The following is a 25791-nucleotide window of genomic DNA, read 5'->3' on the forward strand; positions in this document are numbered from 1 at the left end:
GGATGTTAGGGCCCAGCAGGCGTTCATGAATCTCAAGCAATGAATTGTGGAGGCTCTGGTTCTGGTGTTGCCAGATTTTTCAAAGGAATTCACAGTAGACTAATGCATCAGACCAAGGAGTGGGAGGAGTTTTACTCCAGCAGCATGGCATTGTTGCTTTTGAGAGCCGCCGGTTTACGGAGATTGAATCCAGAGCTCCAGTATACGAACAGGAAATGGCAGGTGTTATGCATGCTGTTCGTCGATGGAAGCATTATTTGGCTTTCCGTCATTTTCGGCTTCACACTGATCATGTGAGCATTCGGTTTTTGCTCACTCAACCCCACCTCAACAAGAAGCAGATGCGTTGGGTGGACGAACTTCAAGCCTTTGACTTCACTATCGAGTATCGACCAGGTGCTTCCAATGTACTTCAGATGCTCTTTCACGGAAGTTTGCACGCACCGAGGAGTCAGCTCTCTATGGGATTTCTCGCCTGCAACCGGAGTACGTAGAGCAGATTCGGGAGGGGTACGCACAAGATGTGGCCCTTCAACAGATTCTAGAGCAGCTTCAGAATGGGGAGCAGCATCCCAAGCTAGTCCTCATTGATGGCATTCTCTGGTCAAAGGGACGGGTGTTTCTCAACAACAAGCATCCATTGCGACAAGAAATTTTCCGTGAGTGTCATCAGGGAATTCTTGCTGGACATCCCGGGGTGGCAGCAACATTGGCGGCAATCAAGCTTCACTTTGTTTGGAAAGGCATGCAGCGAGAAGTGAAGGCGTGGATTCAAGAATGTCCGGTATGTCAGGTGGTAAAGACAGAGACAGTGGCTTCTCCAGGTCTTCTCCAGCCATTACCAGTTGCAGATGGTCCCTTTACTAGCATTTCCATGGACTTTGTGGGGGGTCTGCCTCGTTGCCAAGGAAAAGACATGATAATGGTGGTGGTTGACCGTTTCAGCAAGACAGCTCGGTTTCTGCCAACGACAAGTTCAGTGTCTGCAGCAGGGATAGCCGAGTTGTTTTCTCGAGAAGTGATTTGCTTCCATGGTCTGCCTCGGGAGATTGTTTCTGACCGGGATCCGAAGTTCCTCAGCTTGTTCTAGCGTCACCTTTTTTCAGCTCTTGGGACCAAGCTCAGCTTCAGTTCAGCGTATCATCCCCAATCGGATGGGCAGACAGAACGAACCAACCAGACAATGGAGGTATTTCTCAGAGGTTACACACTAGATCGTCTTACATCATGGCTGCACTGGCTCCCATATGCAGAATTTGCATATAATTCGGCCTGTCATTTTGCTACAGGGTTTGCTCCTTTGGAGATTCTCTATGGGCGTCGAATCCTATGTTGGCCAGCTCCCGCACTTCCGGTCCCAGAGGTGACAGTTTCTGGACATCTAGAGACCATTCGGGAGTTGCATCAACAAGTTCATAGCAGGTTGGAGGCAGCTCGTGCAACCATGAAACTTCAAGCTGACAAGCATCGGAGTTTTCGAACATTCACTATTGGCGACCTGGTGTACATCAAGTTCCGACCCCATCGTCACACTCTAGGCTGTCGAGCGGGCTCTCGATCCAAGCTGACTCAATGCAAGCTCTATTTCGTTAAAGTGGGATTTATTCAGTAAAATGGGACTAGGTACAAATTTTCAAGTATTTGAAAATGACGTGAAATTATATGTTTTTTGTCCAGGGGCTAGACATATCTGGGGCATGGTGACTAGCGCGGTGACTTTATGTCCAAACTGAGTCCATCTGGTTGTATAATAAATCTCATTGTCAAGGTGAACAAGCCGAATCTAAAGCTAAAGAAGAGTGATGGCATGCGCGCACACACTATTTGTTTGTTCATTGAGCGTGTGGTGAGCTTTCCAAGATGAACGTCATTCCTATTAGCCAGACTTATAACTTAATGGTGAGAACATTTAGATATTATTCAATGTTATCTTTTTCTAACGAATCTAATTGTGAAGGTGTAGCAAGAGGCATTGCTAGTCTGGAGAAGTCATTTAACTCATTTGACCCTTAGTGTATTTTCATGAAACTAAATAACATTCATATTATTAAGGAATTTCTCTAGTACCTTTTTTTTACGACATAGAGGCTTGCATTTCTTTCAAAGGTGATTTAGTAAAAGGCCTGAGGGCACATGCCATTCTATTTCTCAGACCGGTATTAAGATATACTAGTGCAAAGGGAAAAAGGTATTTGGTGATCAAGTAAATGGCATGAGGGCACACGCCATTATAAGCCTAAGCGCTAGTGGACACCTCCTTTTTGGTACTCTCAGCGGTACTATCATCCTTCTCCGGGTCAGTTGTTTTGCTTTGGATTGTTGTCTCTGACGTTACTGGGGCGTTCTCGATAGTTGTTAATGTTGCCGTTTGTTCAGAAAAATGATCACCTGGAGTATAGTACGGGGAGTTTGGAAGACTTATATATTCTACATCTTCAGTTATCTCCTTCTCCGTCTCCTTTTCTGCCTCACTTACAGATTTTGTGCTTGCCATGAGAACGCTCTTCACCCTAAAATATGGAGTTCGTTGTGTTATAAAAGGAAACCAACACACACACTGCAAGGGAATGATGGTACATAAAGCACGTAAGCCCACAATATGGGTTTATGTGCCATTAATATGGGCCACACGCCATATTATTAGATTTATGCATGTGTGATTGGTAAATGCATATGTCACATCATCTTTGTTTTACCTCACACACTATATCAGGCCTAATGAACCATATCACATGTGCGCACATGCTATATATATGGAGAAGTATTATGCAAGGATAGAAATTCAATGCATGATTGTGAAGAGCAATGGCATGAAGCCACATGCTAAATAACATTTTAGAGAAAGAATTAAAATAAAAACATGCAAACAGTACTAAGTGGACCAAGACTTAGAAGTGCACAATTGAATGAGGTATTTCTAATAAATACTTCACTCACCTCATATAGGAATGGCTACCACTCTCAAATGGCATATCGCCTCATGCCATCACCTCGCAATTTGTTATAACAATCCGATGAATTCATATTCGGCTTGTTCACCTTGAACTTTAAGTAAGATTTGCTAGAACAACTAAGAATTTATACTTGTTATTTGTATCATCTCACCTAGGAATGGCGTAAGGCCACATGCCATCACGCCTCCTCTGATTCAGATTCGAATTGTTCACCTTGAAATAAAATACATTAGAAACTTAGTAATGGAATATTCATGAATCTCACCTTGAACCCGGGTTATGAATGCTCTTGCTACATCTCTTGCATGGTCTGGCAAGGTGATGGTGGCACTCTGCTTCCGCATCCAACCATGCACAACATTATCCACCGATATGCTCATGCTGGGATCCCTTGGATTCAGCACCCATCTCTTTTCTAGGCAATCCTTCGTATATCCGGAACTTGGCTTGAACCACTCCACAGTTACATTGAAGGAGTTAGTTTCCGCATCCTCCTCTGCATCAGTGATGCAGCGCCCCACCCATATCATTTGTTTTTTATTACTGGGTCTGACAAGCACGACCATTCCTTTGCAGACCTGTACTGGATTGAATGCTGAATCCGGCTTCTTGTTCCTCGGCCCACAATAGTGATCCTCAACATCGTTATCTGTCACTGCATTTCCAGAGGACATTGTTCCGCTACTATCTGGTGCTCTGGGTTCTGGCCAAAATGACTCTTCCAATTCTTCATATACAACCGGCCCATTTTGGATAGCAGATATAATCTTCTCCCAGTATTCGAGCAAAGGCTTGCACCTCTGAAAATAGGATTCTCCACCAAACACCAACCCCCTCTTCCAGAAGGCAATATGCTGTCTAATCCCGGCCACTATACTTTCCTGGTCTTTGAGTCCATCTGGGTGCATCGGCCGTGGGGAACCCTGAGGAATCATAGGTTCCCCAGTTATGGGATCTCTCTTGAAGAGTTCAATGCCGTCCACTGGCAGCCACACTGTGTCCCATTCTCTCATCTTGTATCTCATTACTGGAGCACCGTCACACATACTGAAATGAAGCTGAAGAGGCTTGGAGTGGCCAATCAGCGTTTCAGATCCGTCCTTGATGTAGCCTCTTACAAACCCCTTAAAGTCTGGAACCTCTGTCAGAAGTGCAGCTTCAATAGTGCCTTTGATGCAATTTTGGAATTCATCGTAGAGTTGTGGGAGGGTGAGGACATTGGATCGCCGGAGGGACTCTGCCAGGTGACTGAACATGGCATCAACGTCTTCATGAGTGTGCCCAACCATGAGAAAGCCAAGTGTAACCGTTTCAAATATGCCTTTGGCAACAAGCATCGCCAAGTACGCGAAGACGTACATGTTTTTGTTCTCACTGCCAGCATTGTCTGTTTGGAGCAGAAGATGGGGTGGAAGGCCACATCGGCCGCAAGAACTTCCTTGAGATTCTACTTCGTTTGGATGAGGCTGTGCATTCACCGGGTGACCAGCCTCGTCGGAATGGCATGAGGCCTCACGTGATAACCCTACAATCTGACGGCCAACATATTCACTGGGATGGCATGGGGCCCCACGCGATACTGCAAGCCTTTGCTCCTCCTCCAGCTGAACCCTGTATGGGGTTCGATCGACAAGGGCCTTATGCAAGGGTTGGCCGTTCAGCTCAGTCTGCGCACTTTGCAGAGACCTTAAGTGTTTTGCTAGGGACGCAATCATCATGTTCGCACCCCCGCCACCCCATAGAGGTACAAAGAAGTTCCCATAGTTCTGGGCACCATGCCCATGAGCGATTATGCCAAACAGAGACACAGGCAGTTGCATGGATGAAGAGATTGCCTTGGGGGCAGGATTGAGTCGAGGTAAGCACGTCTTTTTCTGGTCCATTTTGTCGTGGATGATGCAGAGGTAAGAGTCAGGTCTCTCCATGGAGAGAATCTTGTTATGATAATATGCAGTCCTGCAGCTTCTCTGCTCGATGTTGTGGTCGAGCCGCCTTCTAACCAACGTCTCTCGCTCTTGAGCGGTGCAAGAATTCTTCGACAAAGCCATTTTGATAGCAGTGCACTCGTCACACTTTGAAAAGTTGGAGTACTTTCCTATACTCACATCCCTGAACCCGTTGCTCCACAATCTACTAAATCTAGATTGGCTCAGCTTCCTGTAGCCATTACTCTGGAGTTCCCGATTCACATCTTCCAATATGGCCCCCTTGGTATACATGGAAGGGAGAACTCGTTGGGTGTCTCGTGTTCCATCTTCCAAGAGGCGGGTTTTATGTGGTTGCTGCTCGCTACATGTTTCGACAAACCTCTTGAAGATTGCCTCTCCATATACAACATGACCCCTGGTTTTGTGCGCACCGTCGTTCCCATGGACTGCCTGTTGAACCCTTTGTTCCTCGAACTCAGTTTTGATTCTGTAGAATGTGGTTCGAGGGACTCCATAAATGATTCTCTATGCCTTCATGCAGACCAAACCCTTCTGGAAGACCATGCCCCCCACCTGATATTCTGAAGCATCAACAGATGACCGTAATGCCTCATACACAAAATTGCGAGCTGCCTTCCAGGACAATGTCTTGTATCTTGCTCTCTCCTCTTCAATAGCATCCCAATCAGCATGTTGACAGCACCTCCTCTTGCAACAAGCAACTGTCGAGACCATTCGAACCTCCATCGCCATTTTCTGCTTTTTCGGTTCGTTGCTTAGATCCCTTTGGCTGCGCTTTAGGAAGGTGTACTTTCTTTTCCCATGAAGAGATGTTCTGTCATCAGTTGTAGTGGTGTTTGATTGTGAATCCTTCACATTCTCAAACACTAAGTGCCTCAATTTCCACCGCACAATGCTTCCAATAGTCAGACTGTTTTCTTTTGTGTCAACAACCTCTAAAATCGCAACTCCAATATCATCCCAGCCCAATTCTTGATTAGCAACCGCATCTCTTGGATCGACAACTGTGGCTAAGCCCTCAGCTACCACCTCCCCTTCGGGGTTGTTTAGAAACACCTTCGCCTGAATCCATGTAGCACGGTTCTTAAGATCCACGGAGGGAACATGCGTCGCACTTGCGCTGTCCCCAACATCTGCTTTCTTCTGAAGATTTTTCAAGGCAACAACAACATTTACCCCGACGACCATCTCTCCTCGTTCAATAGCGACCACATTCCCATCGAAGACAGTCTCTACTGATACAGCAGCATTGCCTTCCCCAAGCTTTTGACAGTGTATAACAAAGTTCCAATCCATAGACACAAGGGTCCCTTTTGCAACTCTCTTCCCACCATTCAAAATGTAAACCTTTTCCCCAACCCTGAAGGCCATTCTGAAAGTGCAGAAAAGAAGTTAAGACCATAAAAAAAATGATTGGAGAATGGCCTAAATCATAACATACCAAACAACCTCAATAGCATGAGGCCGCCATTATTCAAACATGCTATTGACACCCACGTGAAATTTCGCATTCACAAAATTGGCATGAGGCCTCATGCCATCTTGATATACACACAGCTGCAGGCAAGTAAAAACATACATGACAATACGCTAGCCATGAAATTGCAAGGGCCCAAGATGGCATGTGGCCTCATGCCATTTCTAAATGTGGTCCTAAGCCATTCCATGGTGAACATACCAGGAAGCACAAGTGCCGAATATCAAGAGGAAGCGGTAGCCACACCAAAGACAGTGCCACTCGCAACACCGCAACTACTTGTAGTGCCGCTCGCAACACCGCAACTGCTCGTAGCGCCGCTCGCACAAACTGCCACTCGCATAAACTGCCGCTCGCAATGGCGCTCGCAATGCCGCAACCGCTCGTAGACGCATAAACCACAGCCCACAACGCCGCTTACACAAGCAGCGCTCACTGCGCTCAGTGGAACCAAGAACACGGCGCACAAAAATGATAGACCTAGGAATGAGTTCGAGAATTCAAAAATAACACACGCTTGAACGTCACATAAAATCCTCTGACAAACCAGATCTTATGATTCCTTTGACAAATTTCAAACTGAGTAGCTTCTAGACTTTGCTGTCAGAGGTTGAACTTTGTCACATCATGTCCTTGCCTCGATCCAGCTGTGCCATGTCAGTGATTCGAACTTTGCCATGCCATGTCAGCGATTCGCGCCAAGATTATTCGCCGTGTAAAGGAATAATTATGCTGTGTGTGTACGTCCATTTATGGCAATATAAGGCCACACGCCATTCAAAGAATAATGCTAGTCGAGCATTTTTTGGTGCATTTTTGGGTTCAAAATTGCATGAGCCCACACGCTATAAAGTTTACCTGTACCAAAAATAGAAACAGCTTTATTTACTTGGGAATTTAAGTGGTTGAGGCATTTTTAAACTTACAAACACATGCCCTACTTACATTCCTTTGGTTGCTTAAAATTCAAAAATATTATAAACCTTTCTTTTTGCATTTTCAATGTTTTCAATTATGGTTTTTGATTTTCGCAGGACCAGCCTAGTAATCTATTTGCATCCCGTCATGTTTATAGCTAGCTTTTGTTTGTCCCCTTCGCTAGCCTGAGATACATCTGCTCGGCATTTGCCTCTTACAGCATTTGCCCAGAAAGGGCATCTTTCTTCACGCAGCATTTGCCACATGTTTAGGGTTTAGGGTTTAGCAATTCAGTAGCTTGATAAACATGCAAATACAGAACTTGATGCAAAATCCTTTGATATATCACAATGCCCCTAGGACCATAACACATTTCAATAGAGAGGGTCCTTTCATTTCATAACTCCTTACGTAGATCTTGGTGAAACCAGAGTTAGTGAAGTTAGTTTCTTGTGATCCCACATCTGATTGTGATGTCCCTTTGCAGTGTCGATGGAAAGGTCAATGCACACCAAACTGTAAAATCTTGGAGCAAAATAACGGTCGGATCTATGGCAAATGCCCCTGAAACATTGTAAGGCTCGTGTGGTCTCATGTGGTGTCCGATCGAGATGCTTCTTTGCAGAGTCATCAAGAAAGACATTGTATACCATTCTGTAAAATCTAGTTGCGATCTAACGGTTGGATCTCCAGAAAACTCAAAAAAATCTCGCGCATGTTAGAATATCCTAGGAATATACTCCTATGTGCCCCTGAAAATGGCATGCGGCCCCACGCCATTCAAGAGATAACGCCAGATGACGCCGAGAATTTTTTGGTGCATTTTTTGGGTTCAAAATTGCATGAGCCCACACGCTATAAAGTTTATCTTTGCCAAATAGAGAAAAGTTTATCTGTGTCATGTGAGGTAGTTACAGTCCTTTGTGCTCGACATCTGCCTCTTGCAGCATTTGCACTGAAAGGGAATTTTTCTCCATTTAGCATTTGGCCTTAAAACTGGCATGCGCCCACACGCCATTCAAGGAATAACGCCACAGGAGGCCTGGATTTTTGGGTTTAAAATGTTTAGGGTTTTTTGGGTTTTTTCAAAATATTTTGGGTCCAACGTTTTTTGGGTTTCTTTGCTTCAAAATTGCATGAGCCCACACGCTATAATATTGATTTGAGAGAAAAATAGAAATAGATAGAATTTCTTTATTTAGCTGAACATCTGCCATTTTTGGAAATACAAGATGCTTTGGAATATCCAATCATGCATGGTATAAATATAGCGAGGGTATTAAATGATATCCCAATCATGATCTTTCTTTTGGATTTCGCGTGCATGCAGTCCGAGGAATGATGACGTTGCGGATTTCTTTTGGATTTTGCGTGCTTGCATGTGCGCGGCAATCCAGAAATTAATGGTGGCGCCCAAGTCCGAGGAATGATGACGTGGTGGGATTACCAACCGTTGTGACATTTCGCGCGTGTGAGGTTAGGTTTTGCATTTTGCTTCGTACTCGCGCTCGCGCTCGCATCACACTCGCGCTCCCGCTCGCATCGCGCTCCCACTCGCGATCACGCTCACTTCTCTACAGGTTTCTCGTGTGCATCGGCGTCCACTCGCGCTTGCATCACACTCGCGCTCGCATCGCGCTCGTGTGCATCGGCGTCCACTTCAAGACACACCCAGTTTGTAACTTCGCCGCCAACTCCGCCGCTCACTCCGCCACCCACACGCAGCCCACTTGGCGTCCTGGGAGATTTCAGCGCCACTCTCCAACTGTAAGTGGCAGAGTAGCCTTGCTGCTACGATCCGCTGCACACACAGTGCACATTCGCCAGCGAGTCCAGCCTCGATTGTCACAGCCTCCATTCGGCTTCAAATGGTAAGTCTTTTAGGCCAAGTAGAAAATGGCATGAGGCCACATGCCATTCAGTAGCAACATTGGCATGCACCGATTGGGCTCTCGAGTGCAGTCCGGTTACAGATGGCGTGTAGCCTCACGCCATCTTAGGATGCAGCCTCAAGACATCTGATGCAGTGGTGAATGGCGTGTGGCCTCACGTTATTTCCAGCTGCTAGCTTTTCATCTGTCAGCTCTAATTGTTGTGCATTTCTGAACAGGCGAGGAATTGCGTTCTTCTTCCAGCCACTGTCAATGTGGATGCAGAGAAGGGGGAGGAGCTCACCAGTTGGACTTTCGGGATGGAAGGCGAGGATCTGATGCTGTACAACACAAATGGTGGGAGAAAAGAATGCATGGGGATCCTCATCCAAGTGACAGACACTCCATGCAGTTCCATGCAAGAATATGGACTGGCACTTGTGGTAGAGACAGCGTCCGCCTTCAAGATCCACCTTGCACATCCTAGCGGCTTCCCGGAGGGGGGCAGCGGCTATGAGGAATTCCTAGAGGGAGCTAGGGAGAGGTTGTCCAGGAGGCCCACAATTTCAAAGACGTTGTGGGTCTATGAAGATCACATGGAATCCACGGACCTCACCTACGGCGATGTTCAAAAACTATATTCCAACATTGAGCCGTTGAGAGTGCCTCCAGTTCGCGAAGCGAAGGGGAAGGGGGTCGATCTGGAAACTACCCCGAAGCAGAAAAGGGTGGTCAAGCTCAAGCCGACGTCCGACTCTGCTGCTCCAAAAAAGAAGCTACTCAGTGATGCCATTGCCTCGGGTTCGAACACTACACCCACCAAAAAGAAGAGCCGCAAAGAGCAGAAAGAGCAAGAAGAGGCAGCAAAAATCGTCGCAGATAATAGTACTTGTTATTATTCCAACAAAGTATATACAATCGACGTGAGCCGTATCGACATCCAAAGCAAATACAACCACAGGCTAGTATCTGATGAGTGGGTGGAGAAACTGAAGCAGAAGATGCTGGCAAGTCCAGTAACACCCGACATCGCAGACGTGATCCCCTACTACCGAACAATGAAGGGCGAGACGAGGTTTCCAGACTTGATCAATAGGAAGGTGTTGGACGATCAGAACATCCGGTTCTATGCCATCTCCGGGCAGCATTCTAGCTTGGCGATGCAACAGATAGTTGTGGATATTATGGTGGGCAAGGAGGTGAAGAAAGTCTTCAAGACAAGAGTTGTCCGCCTGATAAAAGGCAACTCGCCCCTCCGATCTATCATATACATCTCCCACGCGCAGAATGTCAAGCAAGAAACGTTGACATAAACGTGCTACAAATCGGGTCTGCATGAGACATTGGCACGAACACGGAAGCTCTGGGTTCAACTGAAGAAGCCACAAAAACCAGGACAAGGACGTGCACTAGCAACTAGCGCCTGGCAGGTAAGCCTCGTTGCATGTGGCATAGCATGTGGCCTCACGCCATTTCCATTGCAGGAATTCTCGAGTCTTCTCTCGAAAACACTGGGGGTCAATGACACACTCAGCATCCATAACATTCTACTCGCGACAAAAGTTGTTTTTGACAAATGGGTAGATGTGCTGAGGAGGTACCATGACAGGGAGTTGCTAAACTCAATGGGTGTGGAGGACGGCCGGAAGCCCAATGATTTGAAGCTCAACACCTTGCGTTTCTCGTGGTCTCTAGACGACGACGACCTTCTGACAGTGGCTAATGCTCTTCTACGTGGTGAGGTAGTCTTCAACAAGACCAAAATGACTCCCGGCCATATTGTGACATACGAGGACTTGTGCACGACTCTGAGAGCTCGTGCGCTATTGAAGGATTGGATCTTCAAGCAAGTGGCCGTGGAGAGGGTGAGCATCGACACCACGCAAGAGATGATGGAAGAGTTGGAGTTGTCAAATGAAGACATCGACGAGTACGTGAAGGGGGCCCCCAAGTTCATCGATCTGCTGCAGGATGCCACGAAAAGTAAAGCTGAGAAGTTGGATCAGTATCCAAATTTCATTAAGAGGGATGTCGACCGCCGGCTTCAGAAACAGCTCGACCCCGCAGCAGAGGCCTATCGAGAACCTTACCGGGTATACGTGAATTCGGATGAGGATCAAAGGTGGAGGAGCATCGTTTCCCGCGGAGATGAGCAAGTCAAGAACATCTTTTGTGTGATGGACTTCACAAACGAAGAGATCACTCATGCAGACGAAGTCAGCTCCATCATTGACTTAATGGTGGGACTTGCGGAGGTGGAATCTTCAGTCCACTATATGATCTACGACTCCGAATCCTATCACAAGTTCTGGAAGGCCTTGAACGAGGTGAAGGCTTGGTTGAAAGGCAAGGAGATGTAGGAGATCCATGGGATAATGGCTAAGAAGAAGATACCAACGAATGTCTGCATCTTCACACTCGCCCTTGTTATTGGTCCTGCAGCAGAGTGGGACTGGAGTGACTTCCCAGATTCGTTCGACAAGGCCGATCGAATTGATCTGAGGGAGGTCAATTTACCCGTGCCTGAGGAACTGAAGACGGCTATGGAGCTTTCGAATCCAAAGAAAGCTCCAGGTGCAGCATGGGAAATGCTCAGCTGGGTCTTCAACGCAATAGCGGGTGACTCCAAGGGCAAATGCGTTGTCGAGTACAACTGTGGCGGACTATTCTTTCGAGCCGCACTACTCAAGGGTGTCCCGTGTGTTGCGGTGACAAACTCCATTGAAGAGGTGACTTCAATGGAGCATATAATTACAGTTGCCAAAGAAAAACAGTATCTTCTCTACGAACCTAGTGAGTACGCACTTTAAGTTTAAATGTTATCTCACAAGCTCTGTATGCAGGAGCGTGGCCACCCCCAGATGCTGAAACGGCGTTAACAGCTACTGATGTTAGGCCGAGCTCACAACCTGCACAAGGTAAGGTCACGTGAGGCCTCACGCCATTTTGATTATAGATCGTTGTGAATATTCAGACACGAGGACTGAAAAGCGCACTGGTGGCGCGTCGAAGAAGGACAAACAGAAAGGCAATAGGAAAAAAGGAGGTACAAATTATATTTGCAATGGCGTGTGGTCTCATGCCATTCCTTGTAGGAGACACTTCTTCAAAGGCAAAACAGGCAAGCATCAGCCAAGCTCAAACTGACAGTGGTCATAAAAAGCGAAAGCACGTTGGACAGTCGTCGGGATCAGAGGCGTTTGATTTGAAAAGGAAGAAGGGCAACGAAAAGATGATAGGTAATGCCTCGCGGTTATGGCGTGTGTGCTCATGCCATTCATTGCAGATCAAGGGCTGAGTGAAAGGAGCCAGTCACCACCTCCTGACTCAGATTCCTATGGCGGACTCCCCTTCCCCAATCTCAATGGAGAGGTACAATGGATAAGGGATGCTTTTCAAGTCAGGGCCACATTTTTCTCATCTCGTCGTTTTTGAAGGGTGCAAGAACGTGCAGAAACCATGTTAAGACAGTCGGGTGAGGATACGGTCCTAGGTCAAGCACTAAAACAGGCTATGGATGTCTTGTATTTTGAGATGGAGACTCGGCCAGATGATTTTCCCAAGATGGTCCTGGAAGAACAAGCCATCCAGCCTGAGCAGCCTATGGAAGAAATGCAGGAGGGGGATGAGGAGCCAGAGAAAGATAATGAGCAGGAAGAGCAAAAGGATGAAGAGGAGGACAAAGAAGAGGAGGACGAAGAAGAGGAGGACGAAGAGGACTTGGATGGTCCTCACAATGGTGACGATCACAATAACGACGATGACGATAATGACGACGATGGCCAGCCTGAGGTGGCCAAAGAGCAGCGGAGGAAGGTCATACAAGACAAACCATCAGGTAAATAATAGTACATCCATTCCTAACCTTTTATCATTTCTAACATTGTCCATGTAGGTCGCAGAAGAAATGAATTAAGATACAAACTCTAGCCTTTAGTGTCGAGGAAGGATAGTGCCAAGCAAGGGTCGAAACGTATGTCCAATCCTTCAGAATCAGCAGTGCGCCCAAGTGATATCGGTCCTAGTTCCTCAATAGCAGTTGATGGTAAATACAGTATAGTCGATTCAATGTGCTAATGAGTTTGTTTTTAGTAGCCAGTAGGGAGGATACCATCTCAATCGAAGGGAGATATTTGGACATGCATATGGATCCGCCAGTGGACTCTACTTGCCTGCAAGAGTCATCAGAGCTGGTGGAGGCTACTATCCATATCAACGCCAAGCAAGCTGACCACGCTCCACTTGATGCTGCCCATACCATTGAGTCAATCTTGTCCACGTATCCAACTGACGGTGACCAAGCGCCATTGGACCCGCATGAGGCCGCCCCAGCCGCCGAGCCGGTCATATCCTCATTTCCAACGGACTCAACGTGTGCCCAATCGTCTGACTACGCGCTGTTGGAACCTCCCTACACCGCCCCTGCTGCCTGTTCGGTCATGTCCACTTTGCCAACGGAGGCACCAGCTGAAATGGCGTGTGATCACACGCCATCGGAACCACCCCATGCCACTGTTGAGCCAATTGTACCAGAGTCTACAGCTGAAATGGCATGTGCCCACACGCCATCGGATGCGATTGACCCCACATTGCAGAGGAGAGTATTTCCGCCCTTCACGTTTCCTCGACCAAAACCCTCTGAACGACCATCGGGAGCACCATTCGCTAATATTGTAGATGGTAAAATTGACTTGTACCATTTTTTATGCTGACGCATTTCATTTCAGAGTCACGGCGAAAGTACTGTATCGTTTTTGATCTGAACGGTGTCCTTTTCTCCCATGAGCGTGGCTCGTCCTCGAATGTCACTGCACCCTCCAAAGCCTGCGGTCGCAAGTTGGTCAAAAGAGACAGATTCACATTAATCACACGGGAGAAACTGCGGGATCTAATAATGACCATGCGACACTTAAAACAGAGGGCCGGGTTCAATTTGCAATTGGGAGTTTGGACATCCATGATGCGCCACAATGCATTAATGTTGCTATAGATGATGCACGATCAGACGCGAGTAATATTACCATTTGACTTTCTCCTAACGCAAGAGGATTGCTTGACTATGGTCCATGTGAGGGGTAGCAAGCCCATCTTCATCAAGCCAGAGGCTGTAGTGATGAACCGGACCGCTAGGTCAAGTGAAATCCTCATCATCGATGACTCGCCGATTAAAACTGCAGCGAACATGCACACATATGCAGTGCACCCCATCTCTTGCAGTATGGAAACTAGGGAGAAGAAACCGTATGTTCTAGGGGACCTTGCAAAACGGCTTGAAGCGATGGTGATAGAGAACCGGCCAGTCCAGGAGGTGGCTGCAGAAATCAACCAAATGGCAGATGGAACGGTATATTAGAAGCCATTTGATCGAACAGACACCAGTCATCATTTATGGCATGTATATTGTCTAGCCAAGCACTATCCGCATCTCCATAATCTGCTCAACCGGATGGGTTCTTCGACCACTGAACATGAGCGTGGACGTATTAGAGAAGAGATGGCATTACTATTGGGTTTAAATCCTGATAGTGTGGAGAGTGATGAAATTCCAAGATTATTGTATAGGCGTTGGAGGCAAAAAATAACAGTCTGAGATGGCATGTATTTATTTAAAAATGTAACTTATTATGGCATGGGGTTCCATGCCATTGTATTAATATTAAAAGACAATTCTTTGAGAGGATTTGCATTATACTAGAAGTGTTAAAGCATGTTATTGGAAGTCTACGAAATTGTTTTATTAATAAGGGAAAAGTAAAGATTGAATGGGGACTTGGGCTCCACCTAGACTCGGAGCAACTGAGCCAATATTAAAAAGATGGAAAGAAATTGGACGACGATGACAAGGAGAAGAGAGAGGTGAAGCAGTGGCAGGGGGAGGAGAAGTGATTGAGTAGACATTTCCTTGTTTAAAATAAAATGGCATGTGCCTCAATGTAGTTGAATTTTGTTATATTTATATACTATATAAAGGTTTGGAAACCTTATTTTACAAGTGGGATAATAAATATTCCCACTTTAACGAAATAGAGCTTATGCTACTTTGGTCCTTTTCAGGTGATTGAAAGGATCAATGAGGTGGCATTTCGGCTGGCTCTTCCTCAAGGGTGCAAGCTCCATGATGTGTTCCACGTTTCCGAGCTCAAGTTGCATTACGGTCCGACTCCCTTGTCGACAGTGGAAGTTCCAGTCCGTTCGTTGGGGGACCAGCATCTGGTTGTGCCAGATAAGGTGATCGATGTGGAGACTCGTCAGCTGCGTCGACGTACGATTAAGCGTTATCTTGTTCGCTGGATGAACACTGGGGGGGATACAGACACCTGGCTTTCTCAACAAGAGTTCGATCGTCTGTGTAAGGAACCAACTCGCCGAGGTGTCGTAGGCTAAAGGAACCCCGAAAGCATGACCAAAATGACAAAGAGTTCATCGGATGGGACCAAGTCGAAGATCGAGTCCAAGACCGACTCTAGGACCGAGTTCGAGATCGAGTCCGGAATCGAGTCCGAGACCGACTCGAGGACCGAGTTCGAGTCCGAGTTCGAGACCGAGTTCGAGACGGAGTCCGAGATCTGAAATCGGGTCCGAGACCGAGTCCGAGGTCGAGTCCGAAGTCGGGTCCGAGATCGGGTCCGAGATCGAGTCCGAGATCGAGTCCGAAACCGAATCCGAAGTCGGATCCGAAATCGGGTCCGAGATCAAGCCAGAGACTAAGTCCAAATACTAATACGGGTCAAGGGGTGAAAGCCCAAAGCGTGCGTCTCCCAGGGGGGGGGGGGGGGCTGCAGGGGGTTCCAAAAGTACAGTAGGGATAGTGAGGTCCAGGATCCAGTTTTGAAGGGACTCTCCAATTGGGCTTCCAAACCGACTTGAGGTTGAGACTGGGACCGAGGGGCCTTGGGTGGGAGTGAGCATGGACTTGGCTGGTGCCGGAGGGGCCATCCAAGGAAGTGCTCAAGAGCAGCTCCCACTCCCGAAAGGGAAACCGATTGCGGTGCTCCCGACTCATGTGGAGTGGTGCCCCACTTGAGTACCATGCGGCTCATTGGTCCTCGCCCTTCCTAGGGGCTTGGGCCTTCCTTCGGGATGGAAGTGGGGGGCGAGAGGTACCCATACCGGGCCGCTAGGCCACGATGTTTCGCCCCGGTGTCCCGAAGCAAGTGTTGCACTCAAGACTTGGGATTTAGAGGGTCCCATGATCAAGTCTTGTGGTACCAAAGGATGTTAGGAACCTGGAAGCTTGGTGTGCTTGGCTGCTTGTGCTTGCGGGGAGTGTAGCCGAACCTTAAGTCCAGTCTAACCCGGGGAGGGGGATTGGGAGTGATTTGGGAATCCGTGGATGGAAGGCTAACCCCCCGTTGCTCGTGCAGTGAGTAGCTGAGACCAAGTAGGAGCTGGTACCATAGGCGAGAACCTTGGCAAGGGAACTTAGCAAAAGCAAGGGCGGTGTTGGACGGATAGACGAGGTAAGCTGGCAAATTGGAAAGGAAAAATTTGTGGCTTACAATTTGGTATCGGAGCCTTTATCTCAGTTCTAGCGAAGGATAGTGTAAGCGACTAATTTTTCCATTTTACTTTAGTCACTTAACCGCACCTCCGACCACTTGGAGGAGTCTCATTCACAACCTCCATAAGTCCCAGTTAGGACTTGGGGCTTGCTAGCCCCGAGAATGGCCTCCGTGCCACTCCACCTTTGCACTTGGTCCAAGTGCTCCACGTGTCCGATCCCATGACCGACACCCCAAGGTACCCCTGACATATCGGCCCGTTACGCTAAGGCCATGCCCATTCACCTTGGTCACACCGGTGGTCTAACACCACATAATGCATCATTGTCCCGTCTCTCAAAGACTGGGCCATCCGTCCATGAGCGATCATCCCCGATCTACTCCTTAGCATCCTTAGGATGCCCGCAGACATGGGGAATAGCCTTCCCCGACAACTCCTTTCCAGTCCCCACCAAGTCCCTTTTAGTCTATGGCCGTGTTCGCCAACACTGCCACTGGATCAAGGCCCGCAGGCCTGACCGCTAAGTCCCACTGTCCTTTGGGACTTCCTCACCATGTGACCGTCTCCTTGGTCACTGCATTAGAGGCCTACTCCTCTTCCCTTTCACCGTTTGGGACTTTGGGACAACATTTCGGAACACCGTGGCCTTACGCAAGCCTCATGGGTACTCTCCTCGCCTTTCGCCTTTAGGTGCTCTAGCCATGGGCTTAGAGCGAGGTTCCGTTGAGCCACGACAGGTATCCAAGTAGGTAGTGCCACCCGCACTTGGATTGGGAGCATCGGCTAGTCGATCTCCCGGGGGAACTAGAGCCAGCTCTTGAACACTTCACCAAGCTACCCCGCTTGTCGGTCTGTGTTCACTCTAGTCTTGGACTTCCCAGTGGGCAGCTCATCACCCAACACGGGGTCCGGCCTTCCTGGGCCAAACTGGCCTTTCCTGGCCAAACTGGCTCCACTGCAGTCCTCCCCCTTACTATACTTTTGGAGCTCACCAAACCCCCCAGGGTCTGGGAGACGAACGCTTTGGGCTTTCACCCTCTCAGACTCGAACTCGGACTCGGACTCGGACTCGGACTCGGACTCGGACTCGGACTCGGACTCGGACTCGGACTTGGACTCGGGCTCGGTCTCGGACTCGGGCTCGGTCTCGGCCTCGGCCTCGGTCTCGGTCTCGGTCCCGATCTCGGTCTTGGTCTCAGTCTTGGTCTCGGTCTCGGTCCCGGTCTCGGTCTCGACTTCGGACTCCATCTCAGGTCCATCTCGGACTCCATCTCGGGTCCATCTCAGACTCCATCTCGGGTCCCTCTCGGACTCCATTTCAGGTCCATCTCGGACTCCTTCTCGGACTCCATTTCGGGTCCATCTCGGGTCCACCTCGGACTCCATCTCGGACTCCATCTTGGACTCCATCTCGGACTCTACTTCGGACTCCACTTCGGACTCCAACTTGGGTCCATCTCGGACTCCACTTCGGACTCCAACTCGGGTCCATCTCGGACTCCACTTCGGACTCCAACTCGGGTCCATCTCGGACTCCACTTCGGACTCCAACTCGGGTCCATCTCGGACTCCATCTCGGACTCCATCTCGGGTCCATCTCAGACTCCATCTCGGGTCCCTCTCGGACTCCATTTCGGGTCCCTTTATGGAGCCTCGCTTTTTGCTCGCTTCGTGCTCGTTCCTCGAGCACTTTGTTGGGAGTTCCACTCCCGCTCTTGACTTTTCAAGTCGGAGCTTTTGGTCCAAACGTGTTACGCTCGTTTGGCTCTCGCTTCGGCCACTACCACGTGGCGCCCTTCCAGCTCCACTTTTGGGGCCTAGGGATTTTGTGTCTCACAGATAGAGGCGGATTGCTGGGAGATGGCAAGGGCAGGGCGTAAGCGAACCCAGGCGGAGACGGAACCTCCGCCGGAGCTGGAGCCTCCGGTCGAACAAAAGGCTATGGATGAGGAATCCTTGCATGAGGAGGACTCTAGTGAGGAAACTTCCAAACAGGAGTCCGGTGGTGAGGTTCGGTCGTCCAAGGCTCGATTGGATGTGCTAGAAGGATAGTTGGCACAAACCAATGCCCTGCTGGAAACTCTCGTACGCAAGCTAAAGCGTGACGAGAGGCGGAAGAAAAAGAAAAAGACTGCGGATGCTGGCAGCGCAGAAGGTGCGGATCTTTCGGGCGGGACTGAGGCAAAACCAGACAAGGTTGAACAGACCGAAGTAGAATCAGTCCCTCAGGCAGTTCCCAAGTACAAACCAAAGCCCCCACCGGTCTTCAAGGGAGTGAACGACTATAAGGTGGTGGAGGATTGGTTTTACGATATGGAGGACTACTTCCGAGCGTTGCGGTTACCAAGCTCGGAGAAGGTCCCATGTGCAAAACCATACTTGGCAGATAATGCCAAGTCTTGGTGGAGAACGACGAAGGCCAACGAAGGACCAATGGCCACTTGGGACATGATGAAGGCGAGGATCCGCGCAACATACGTTCCTCCGAATGCCACTCTGCATCTGAGAGATGAGCTGAGTAGGCTGAAGCAGACTGGAACCATCCAGGAATATGTGAATGGGTTCATGGCAAAGAGGATACTTGTCACGGACATGGGGGATATGGATGCATTCCATGCCTTCATATCAGGTTTGCAAACCTGGGCTCACGGTGAGGTGATGCGGTGGAACCCGACCAACTACAAGGAAGCGTTGGATGCGGCCATCAAGGTGCATTTCAACGATAACCTGTGAAAGGGGAACACGATGGGGTCGGGATCCACATTTAGCAAAGGGGCCAAACCAAGGGGAACGTATAGCAAGGGGAAATTCAAAAGGAGTTTCTCTAAGAATGAGTCCTCGGGGTTCCGGAAAGGCAAATTCGGTGGCCAGCGAGCGAGTACGTGGGGGAGTCAAGCGAAAAAAGACAAACCCACGGATAAGAAGGTCAAGTCGTATAGCAGCGTGGGAAACAACATATGCTACAACTGCGGTGAAGCGGGACACTTCTCGAGGGAATGTCCCTACCCGAAGAAGGCCAGAGCTAATATGGCCATCAAGTCGGGTGAAGTCCAAACTGAGGTATGTGATCCAGTCCCTAACTCAAAGTTACTCATTACACGAGCAACTTTGGTAGAGAGTCGTTCGCGACATCTACTAGCCCTCCGAGGGAAGCTCGGAGGTAGCTTTGTTAAGATCCTTATTGACACAGGTGCTTCGGATAATTTTGTGGCTGCAGACATAGTCCGGCAAGCCGGACTAACGGTGCAGCGGCTAGGCGAACCAAGGACTATAGAGTTTGTTCAAGGTAGCCAAAGCACCGATGAGGTACTTCGACAAGCGAGAGTCGAAGTGGGGACATGGAAAGTGGACATGGCGGGATTTGACGTGATCTTCGGAATGGATTGGTTTAATAGGTTCGTGGTAGCCCTACATGGACAAGGTAGGAACCTTGTGGTATTGGCAAATGCCCAAGGAAGAAGATCTAGGGTGGAGGCCCAGGATCTAAAGGTAGGGCAAAGCAAGGCCAAAGAGTCATGCTTAAACCTGGTGTCCACGAGAGGACAACTCACTAAAGGAACTAAGGCAGCCTTTTTGTGCTTACTCTCGGTGAAGAGTGACAAAAAGACAAGAACGGAAGAAGTACCTTTAGTGATCCAGCAGGTGCTGGACCAATTCCAGGATACCATGCCGGAGGAGCTACCGGTGGGGTTGCCCCCCGCACGACCGATAGAACATAAGATTGAGCTGGTCGAGGGTGCTGAGGCGGTGGTTCGTCCACCCTATCGATTGAACGAAAAAGAACTCAAGGAGCTCAAGAGCCAACTAGAAGAGTTGGTGGACAAAGGGTATGTTAGGTTGAGCAAGTCGCCGTATAGGGCGCCGGTGCTATTTGTGAAAAAGAAAGATGGATCTATGTGCATGTGCATAGACTACCGGTTGCTCAACAAGTATACCAAGAAGAACAAGTACCCTTTGCCAAGGATCGAGGACCTGTTCGATAGGTTGGGAAAGGCAAAATACTTCTCGAGGATTGACCTAAGGTCAGGATACTACCAGATCAGGGTAGCTGAGGAAGATGTCGAGAAGACAACCTGTCGAACGAGGTATGGGAGCTTTGAGTTTCTGGTGATGCCCTTTGGGCTGTGCAATGCGCCGGCAACGTTTTCGGCGTTGATGAACCACATCTTTGTACCCTATCTGGATCACTTCGTGGTCGTCTATATCGACGATATCCTGATCTATAGCGAGACGCTAGAGGAGCATGCCGAACACTTGGCGAAGGTGTTTGAGAAACTAAGGGAACACAAACTGTATGCTAAAGAGAGCAAATGTGACTTTGCTCAACAAGAGGTAAAGTTTCTCGGGCATGTGGTGGGCCAGGACGGGCTCAAGGTGGACCCGGAGAAGGTCTAAGCGATCCAGGAATGGGAGCGACCTTCGAATGTACATGAGTTGAGGGCGTTCTTGGGGCTATGCAACTACTATCGAAAGTTTATCAGACACTATTCGAGAGTAGCCCTGCCCTTAACGGACCAAACAGGAAAAGGGAAGATGGTATGGACAGCGGAATGCGAGGCGGCATTCGTCCACCTCAAAGGGAAATTGAGGAGGGCTCCCGTGTTGGCATTACCGGACTTCGGTAAGGACTTTGAGGTAGACACGGATGCTTCGGACTTTGCGTTGGGCGCAGTTTTGAAGCAAGACAACCATCCAGTAGCGTTCTTCTCGAAGAAGCTGGACAAGGCTCAACGGAAGTGGCCTGCCCACGAGAAGGAATTGTTTGCGGTGGTCAAGGCGCTCAAGGAGTGGCGACACTACCTTGGGAGACACTTCAAGGTTTACACGGACAATGTGGCAACGAAACACTTTTTGTCACAACTCGACCTGAGAGGGAAACAAGGTCGGTGGGCCAATGCCTTGGCCGAGTTTGATTGCGAGATTCTGTACAAGCCTGGGAAGAGCAACATCGTGGCAGATGCGCTAAGTCGAAAAGCGAGCTTGAGGTTGGCGATATCTAGCGCAACAGCAACCTTCTGGGACGATGTGTGGACAGCATATGAGAATGATGGTCTAGCACAAGAAGTGTTGTTGAGGAATCTGGAGGCGCGGGAAGCTCACCAGAGAGGTGAGCTGCCAACGGAAGAGAAAACGGGCTATGCGGAACGCAACGGACTCATTTATTACAAGCAAACGAGGGTATATGTTCCAGAAGGGGGACTAAGGAAAGTAGCCTTAGAAGAGTGTCATGACGGACCTCTTGCGGGACACGGCGGAGTGCCCAAGACGATGGGCTTACTCAAGAGGAAGTACCATTGGCCAGATATGGCTAAGGACGTCCAAGACTATGTAAAGACATGTCCAACATGTCAGTAGGTCAAAGCCGTGACTAAGGCTAGTGGGGGTTTGTTGCAAAGCATCCCAATTCCAGATTGTCCGTGGAAATGTCTTACGATGGACTTCATCACGGGACTACCCCCAAGCGAGGGGTTTGATGCGATATTCGTGGTGGTGGATCGATTTTCGAAGATGGCACATTTCATACCCACCACAACGGAAGTGGATGCGGAAGGTGTGGCGAAGCTGTTCTTCGAACAAGTGGTTCGAGTGCGGGGAAGGCCAGAAGAGATTATCTCAGATCGAGATAAGATCTTCACTAGTAGGTTCTGGAGGACCCTCCTAGAACAGTATCGCACCAAGTTGAAATTCAGCACAGCCTATCACCCACAGACAGGTATGGGGTATTAAGTCAAGTTTGGTGGTCCTAACACTTCTTGACAGACGGACAAACGGAAAGGGTGAATAGGCAGCTGGAGGATTATTTGCGATGCTATGTCTCGGGAGACCAGACCGATTGGGTAAGTCATTTGGGACTTGCGGAAATGTGTTATAACAACTCACCACATTTGAGTATCGGGGTGAGTCCATGGGAAGTCATCAATGGGCGAGCTATTGAAGGTCCTGTGGAACTCGGCATGGCCGAGTATCATGGAGAGCTACCCACAATGGAGGCATTCACGGCGGAAAGACTCAACATTTGGAATCTAGTGAGGGATTCTTTGGAACGGGCTCAACAAAGGCAAACCAAGTATGCGAACCTAAAGCGCCGGGATGTAGAGTTCCAAGCTGGGGAGAAGGTGTGGCTGAACACCAAGAACCTTAGGCTACCAAGTGGGATCAGCCGAAAGTTGACCCAAAGGTAAAAATGCATGTATTCCTGTAAATGAATTGATCTTGAGTTCCTTAAGCAAGTTCGCGGGGCCTTACGAGATTGAGGCACGAATCGGTAAAGTGGCTTACTGACTCCGACTTCCTCGGGAGATGGGGAAGATGCACCCAGTGTTCCACGTGAACTTACTCAAGCCGTACTTTGAGGATCCGCTTCGCAAGGACCAAGTAAGACCTTTACCTGAGGTTATCCAAGGGGAAGAGGAATACGAAGTCGAGGCCATCCTCAATGCGCGCAAGAGCAAGCGACAAGGACGCGAGGTGAGAGAGTTCCATGTGAAGTGGAAAGGATTTCCACACTGCGAAGCAATATGGGAACCGGAGGAGAACCTAGCGAACGCGTGAGATCTAGTGGAGGAATTTCTGCAAGCCAGAACTCTATGTACTTATGCAAAGTTCTATTAAAAATATCAATTTGCAAAGTTGAGCAAGTGGCATATGTTGGGACCCGAAGGCGCGCCGAAGGTAAGCTAATTAGCATGGGTTAGCTAGGTCGACCAGGCGTAGGGAGCTACGCCCGACTCCCTGCGGGGATGTCGAATCCGTAGACATATTCTACGGAGGTTGGGTTCGAGTCCCAACCCCCTAGTAAAGCAAGGCTGGGTTCAAGTCCCGACCCTATACTAGGGCGTGGTGAGGTGAGGAGTATAGGGACACCTATATTCCGTTGTCATGGGCTCTTGGCCGGGGAGGCTAACTTAGGCACACCGCTAAGTGGGGGGATGCCCCCGGAGACATGGTCAACAAGTCGTAGGATAAAACGAGACGTTCGATGTGGGCATCGAACTTCTTCTATGGGTGGTGGAGTTGTAAGGAACCAACTCGCCAAGGTGTCATAGGCTAAAGGAACCCCGAAAGCATGACCAAAATGACAAAGAGTTCATCGGATGGGACCAAGTCGAAGATCGAGTCCAAGACCGACTCTAGGACCGAGTTCGAGATCGAGTCCGGAATCGAGTCCGAGACCAACTCGGGGACCGAGTTCGAGTCCAAGTTCGAGACCGAGTTCGAGACGGAGTCCGAGATCCGAAATCGGGTCCGAGACCGAGTCCGAGGTCGAGTCCGAAGTCGGGTCCGAGATCAGGTCCGAGATCGAGTCCGAGATCGAGTCCGAAACCGAATCCGAAGTCGGATCCGAAATCGGGTCCGAGATCGAGCCAGAGACTAAATCCAAATACTAATACGGGTCAAGGGGTGAAAGCCCAAAGCGTGCGTCTCCCAGGGGGGGGGGGGGCTGCAGGGGGTTCCAAAAGTATAGTAGGGATAGTGAGGTCCAGGAACCAGTTTTGAAGGGACTCTCCAATTGGGCTTCCAAACCGACTTGAGGTTGAGACTGGGACCGAGGGGCCTTGGGTGGGAGTGAGCATGGACTTGGCTGGTGCCGGAGGGGCCATCCAAGGAAGTGCTCAAGAGCAGCTCCCACTCCCGAAAGGGAAACCGATTGCGGTGCTCCCGGCTCATATGGAGTGGTGCCCCACTTGAGTACCATGCGGCTCATTGGTCCTCGCCCTTCCTAGGGGCTTGGGCCTTCCTTCGGGATGGAAGTGGGGGGCGAGAGGTACCCATACCGGGCCGCTAGGCCACGATGTTTCGCCCCGGCGTCCCGAAGCAAGTGTTGCACTCAAGACTTGGGATTTAGAGGGTCCCATGATCAAGTCTTGTGGTACCAAAGGATGTTAGGAACCTGGAAGCTTGGTGTGCTTGGCTGCTTGTGCTTGCGGGGAGTGTAGCCGAACCTTAAGTCCAGTCTAACCCGGGGAGGGGGATTGGGAGTGATTTGGGAATCCGTGGATGGAAGGCTAACCCTCCGTTGCTCGTGCAGTGAGTAGCTGAGACCAAGTAGGAGCTGGTACCATAGGCGAGAACCTTGGCAAGGGAACTTAGCAAAAGCCAAGGCGGTGTTGGACGGATAGACGAGGTAAGCTGGCAAATTGGAAAGGAAAAATTTGTGGCTTACAGTCTGGTGCACCTGTTTCAGTGGGATCTTGTGTTACCAGCCAGCTCTGGGGACAGAGCTTTTCAAAGTGGGGGGTAATGTTATGAGCTATTCTTGGCTCATAACTAGTACGGATGCGGGACGACAGGGGATCTGTACGAGACATATATGGTCCGACTGGCGCAAAGTGGGAGGGTAAGTTTTCGTTCTCTTCTTCTTCTTCCAGGCCTTGAGCCTTTTCTCTTCTCTTGTTTCTCATGTGAATCACTCATTAATGGATCACATCCTTTTTTATTGGATTCTCATCCTAACAGGTAACACCTTCCGTTTCGAGCTTTGAGGGCACGATGTGTTGGAATGAACCAGGGCCACCCAAAGCAAGACAAATACTCAACCAAAGAAAGCAGCAAAAATGAAGACACCTGTTCAAGGTTTGGAATAAATGCTGCCTGGTCATCAAGAAGTGCAAGTGGCAAGTGGCAACACCTGCAACTTTGCGAGTACCTCACTGCCACCATAAACCTTTGCAATGAGCTTGCCATTGTTGAACCTGCACAACCCCAACTCTGCACCAGCAGTAGATAGGATGGTCTGATGCCTTTTGTGAGTCCATATGATTGATGATGTATGGAGTACTTCAAGCCTTGTACACCGAGTTGGCAAAACCTTGTCGATAAGGCACACCCTTTCCCTGGCCATGGGCTCCCAATAGCAAACTCACACATTATTGCAAAAGCCACATTCGACTTTGAGCTGAGACAGAAAGCGCAAGATCATCAGCTTTAAGTTCAGCATCTGTAACATACGCAGAAGATAATGATAAACCAAAGTGCGCCATACTTACAGTTGAAGGAGCAGCCATAGAAAATATTCGTGTCTGCTTCTATCAACATGAGGCGATTGCATCTTCCACTGTGTTAGAACGTCTGGAAGAAGGCAAGGCACAAGCAAGTCCTTGATAAACGGTTCCGACTTG

At 49.1% G+C, this 25791-nt stretch overlaps 1 protein-coding gene across 1 annotated transcript; it reads left to right on the forward strand.

The window, feature by feature from the left end:
- The first annotated feature begins 1183 nt into the window (after positions 1 to 1183).
- LOC112341017 lies at positions 1184 to 25257 on the forward strand. Its single transcript, XM_024660367.1, has 4 exons — positions 1184 to 1594; positions 15224 to 15518; positions 24839 to 25010; positions 25182 to 25257. The coding sequence occupies exons 1-4, from the start codon at positions 1184 to 1186 to the stop codon at positions 25255 to 25257; spliced, it is 954 nt and encodes a 317-aa protein (XP_024516135.1).
- The last annotated feature ends 534 nt before the right edge of the window (positions 25258 to 25791 follow it).

The sequence above is a fragment of the Selaginella moellendorffii genome, unplaced genomic scaffold, assembly GCF_000143415.4.
Source record: "Selaginella moellendorffii unplaced genomic scaffold, v1.0 SELMOscaffold_74, whole genome shotgun sequence".
NCBI classification, from domain to species: domain Eukaryota; kingdom Viridiplantae; phylum Streptophyta; class Lycopodiopsida; order Selaginellales; family Selaginellaceae; genus Selaginella; species Selaginella moellendorffii.

What these genes read in the sequence shown, in the direction of transcription:
- LOC112341017 (XM_024660367.1), top strand. Translation starts at nt 1,184, where the DNA reads ATGGAGGTATTTCTCAGAGGTTACACACTAGATCGTCTTACATCATGG. An exon ending in GCAAGCTCTATTTCGTTAAA is followed by an intron (nt 1,595 to 15,223) that starts GTGGGATTTATT and finishes GGTCCTTTTCAG; the next exon opens with GTGATTGAAAGGATCAATGA. An exon ending in GACTGGCGCAAAGTGGGAGG is followed by an intron (nt 25,011 to 25,181) that starts GTAAGTTTTCGT and finishes GGAATGAACCAG; the next exon opens with GGCCACCCAAAGCAAGACAA.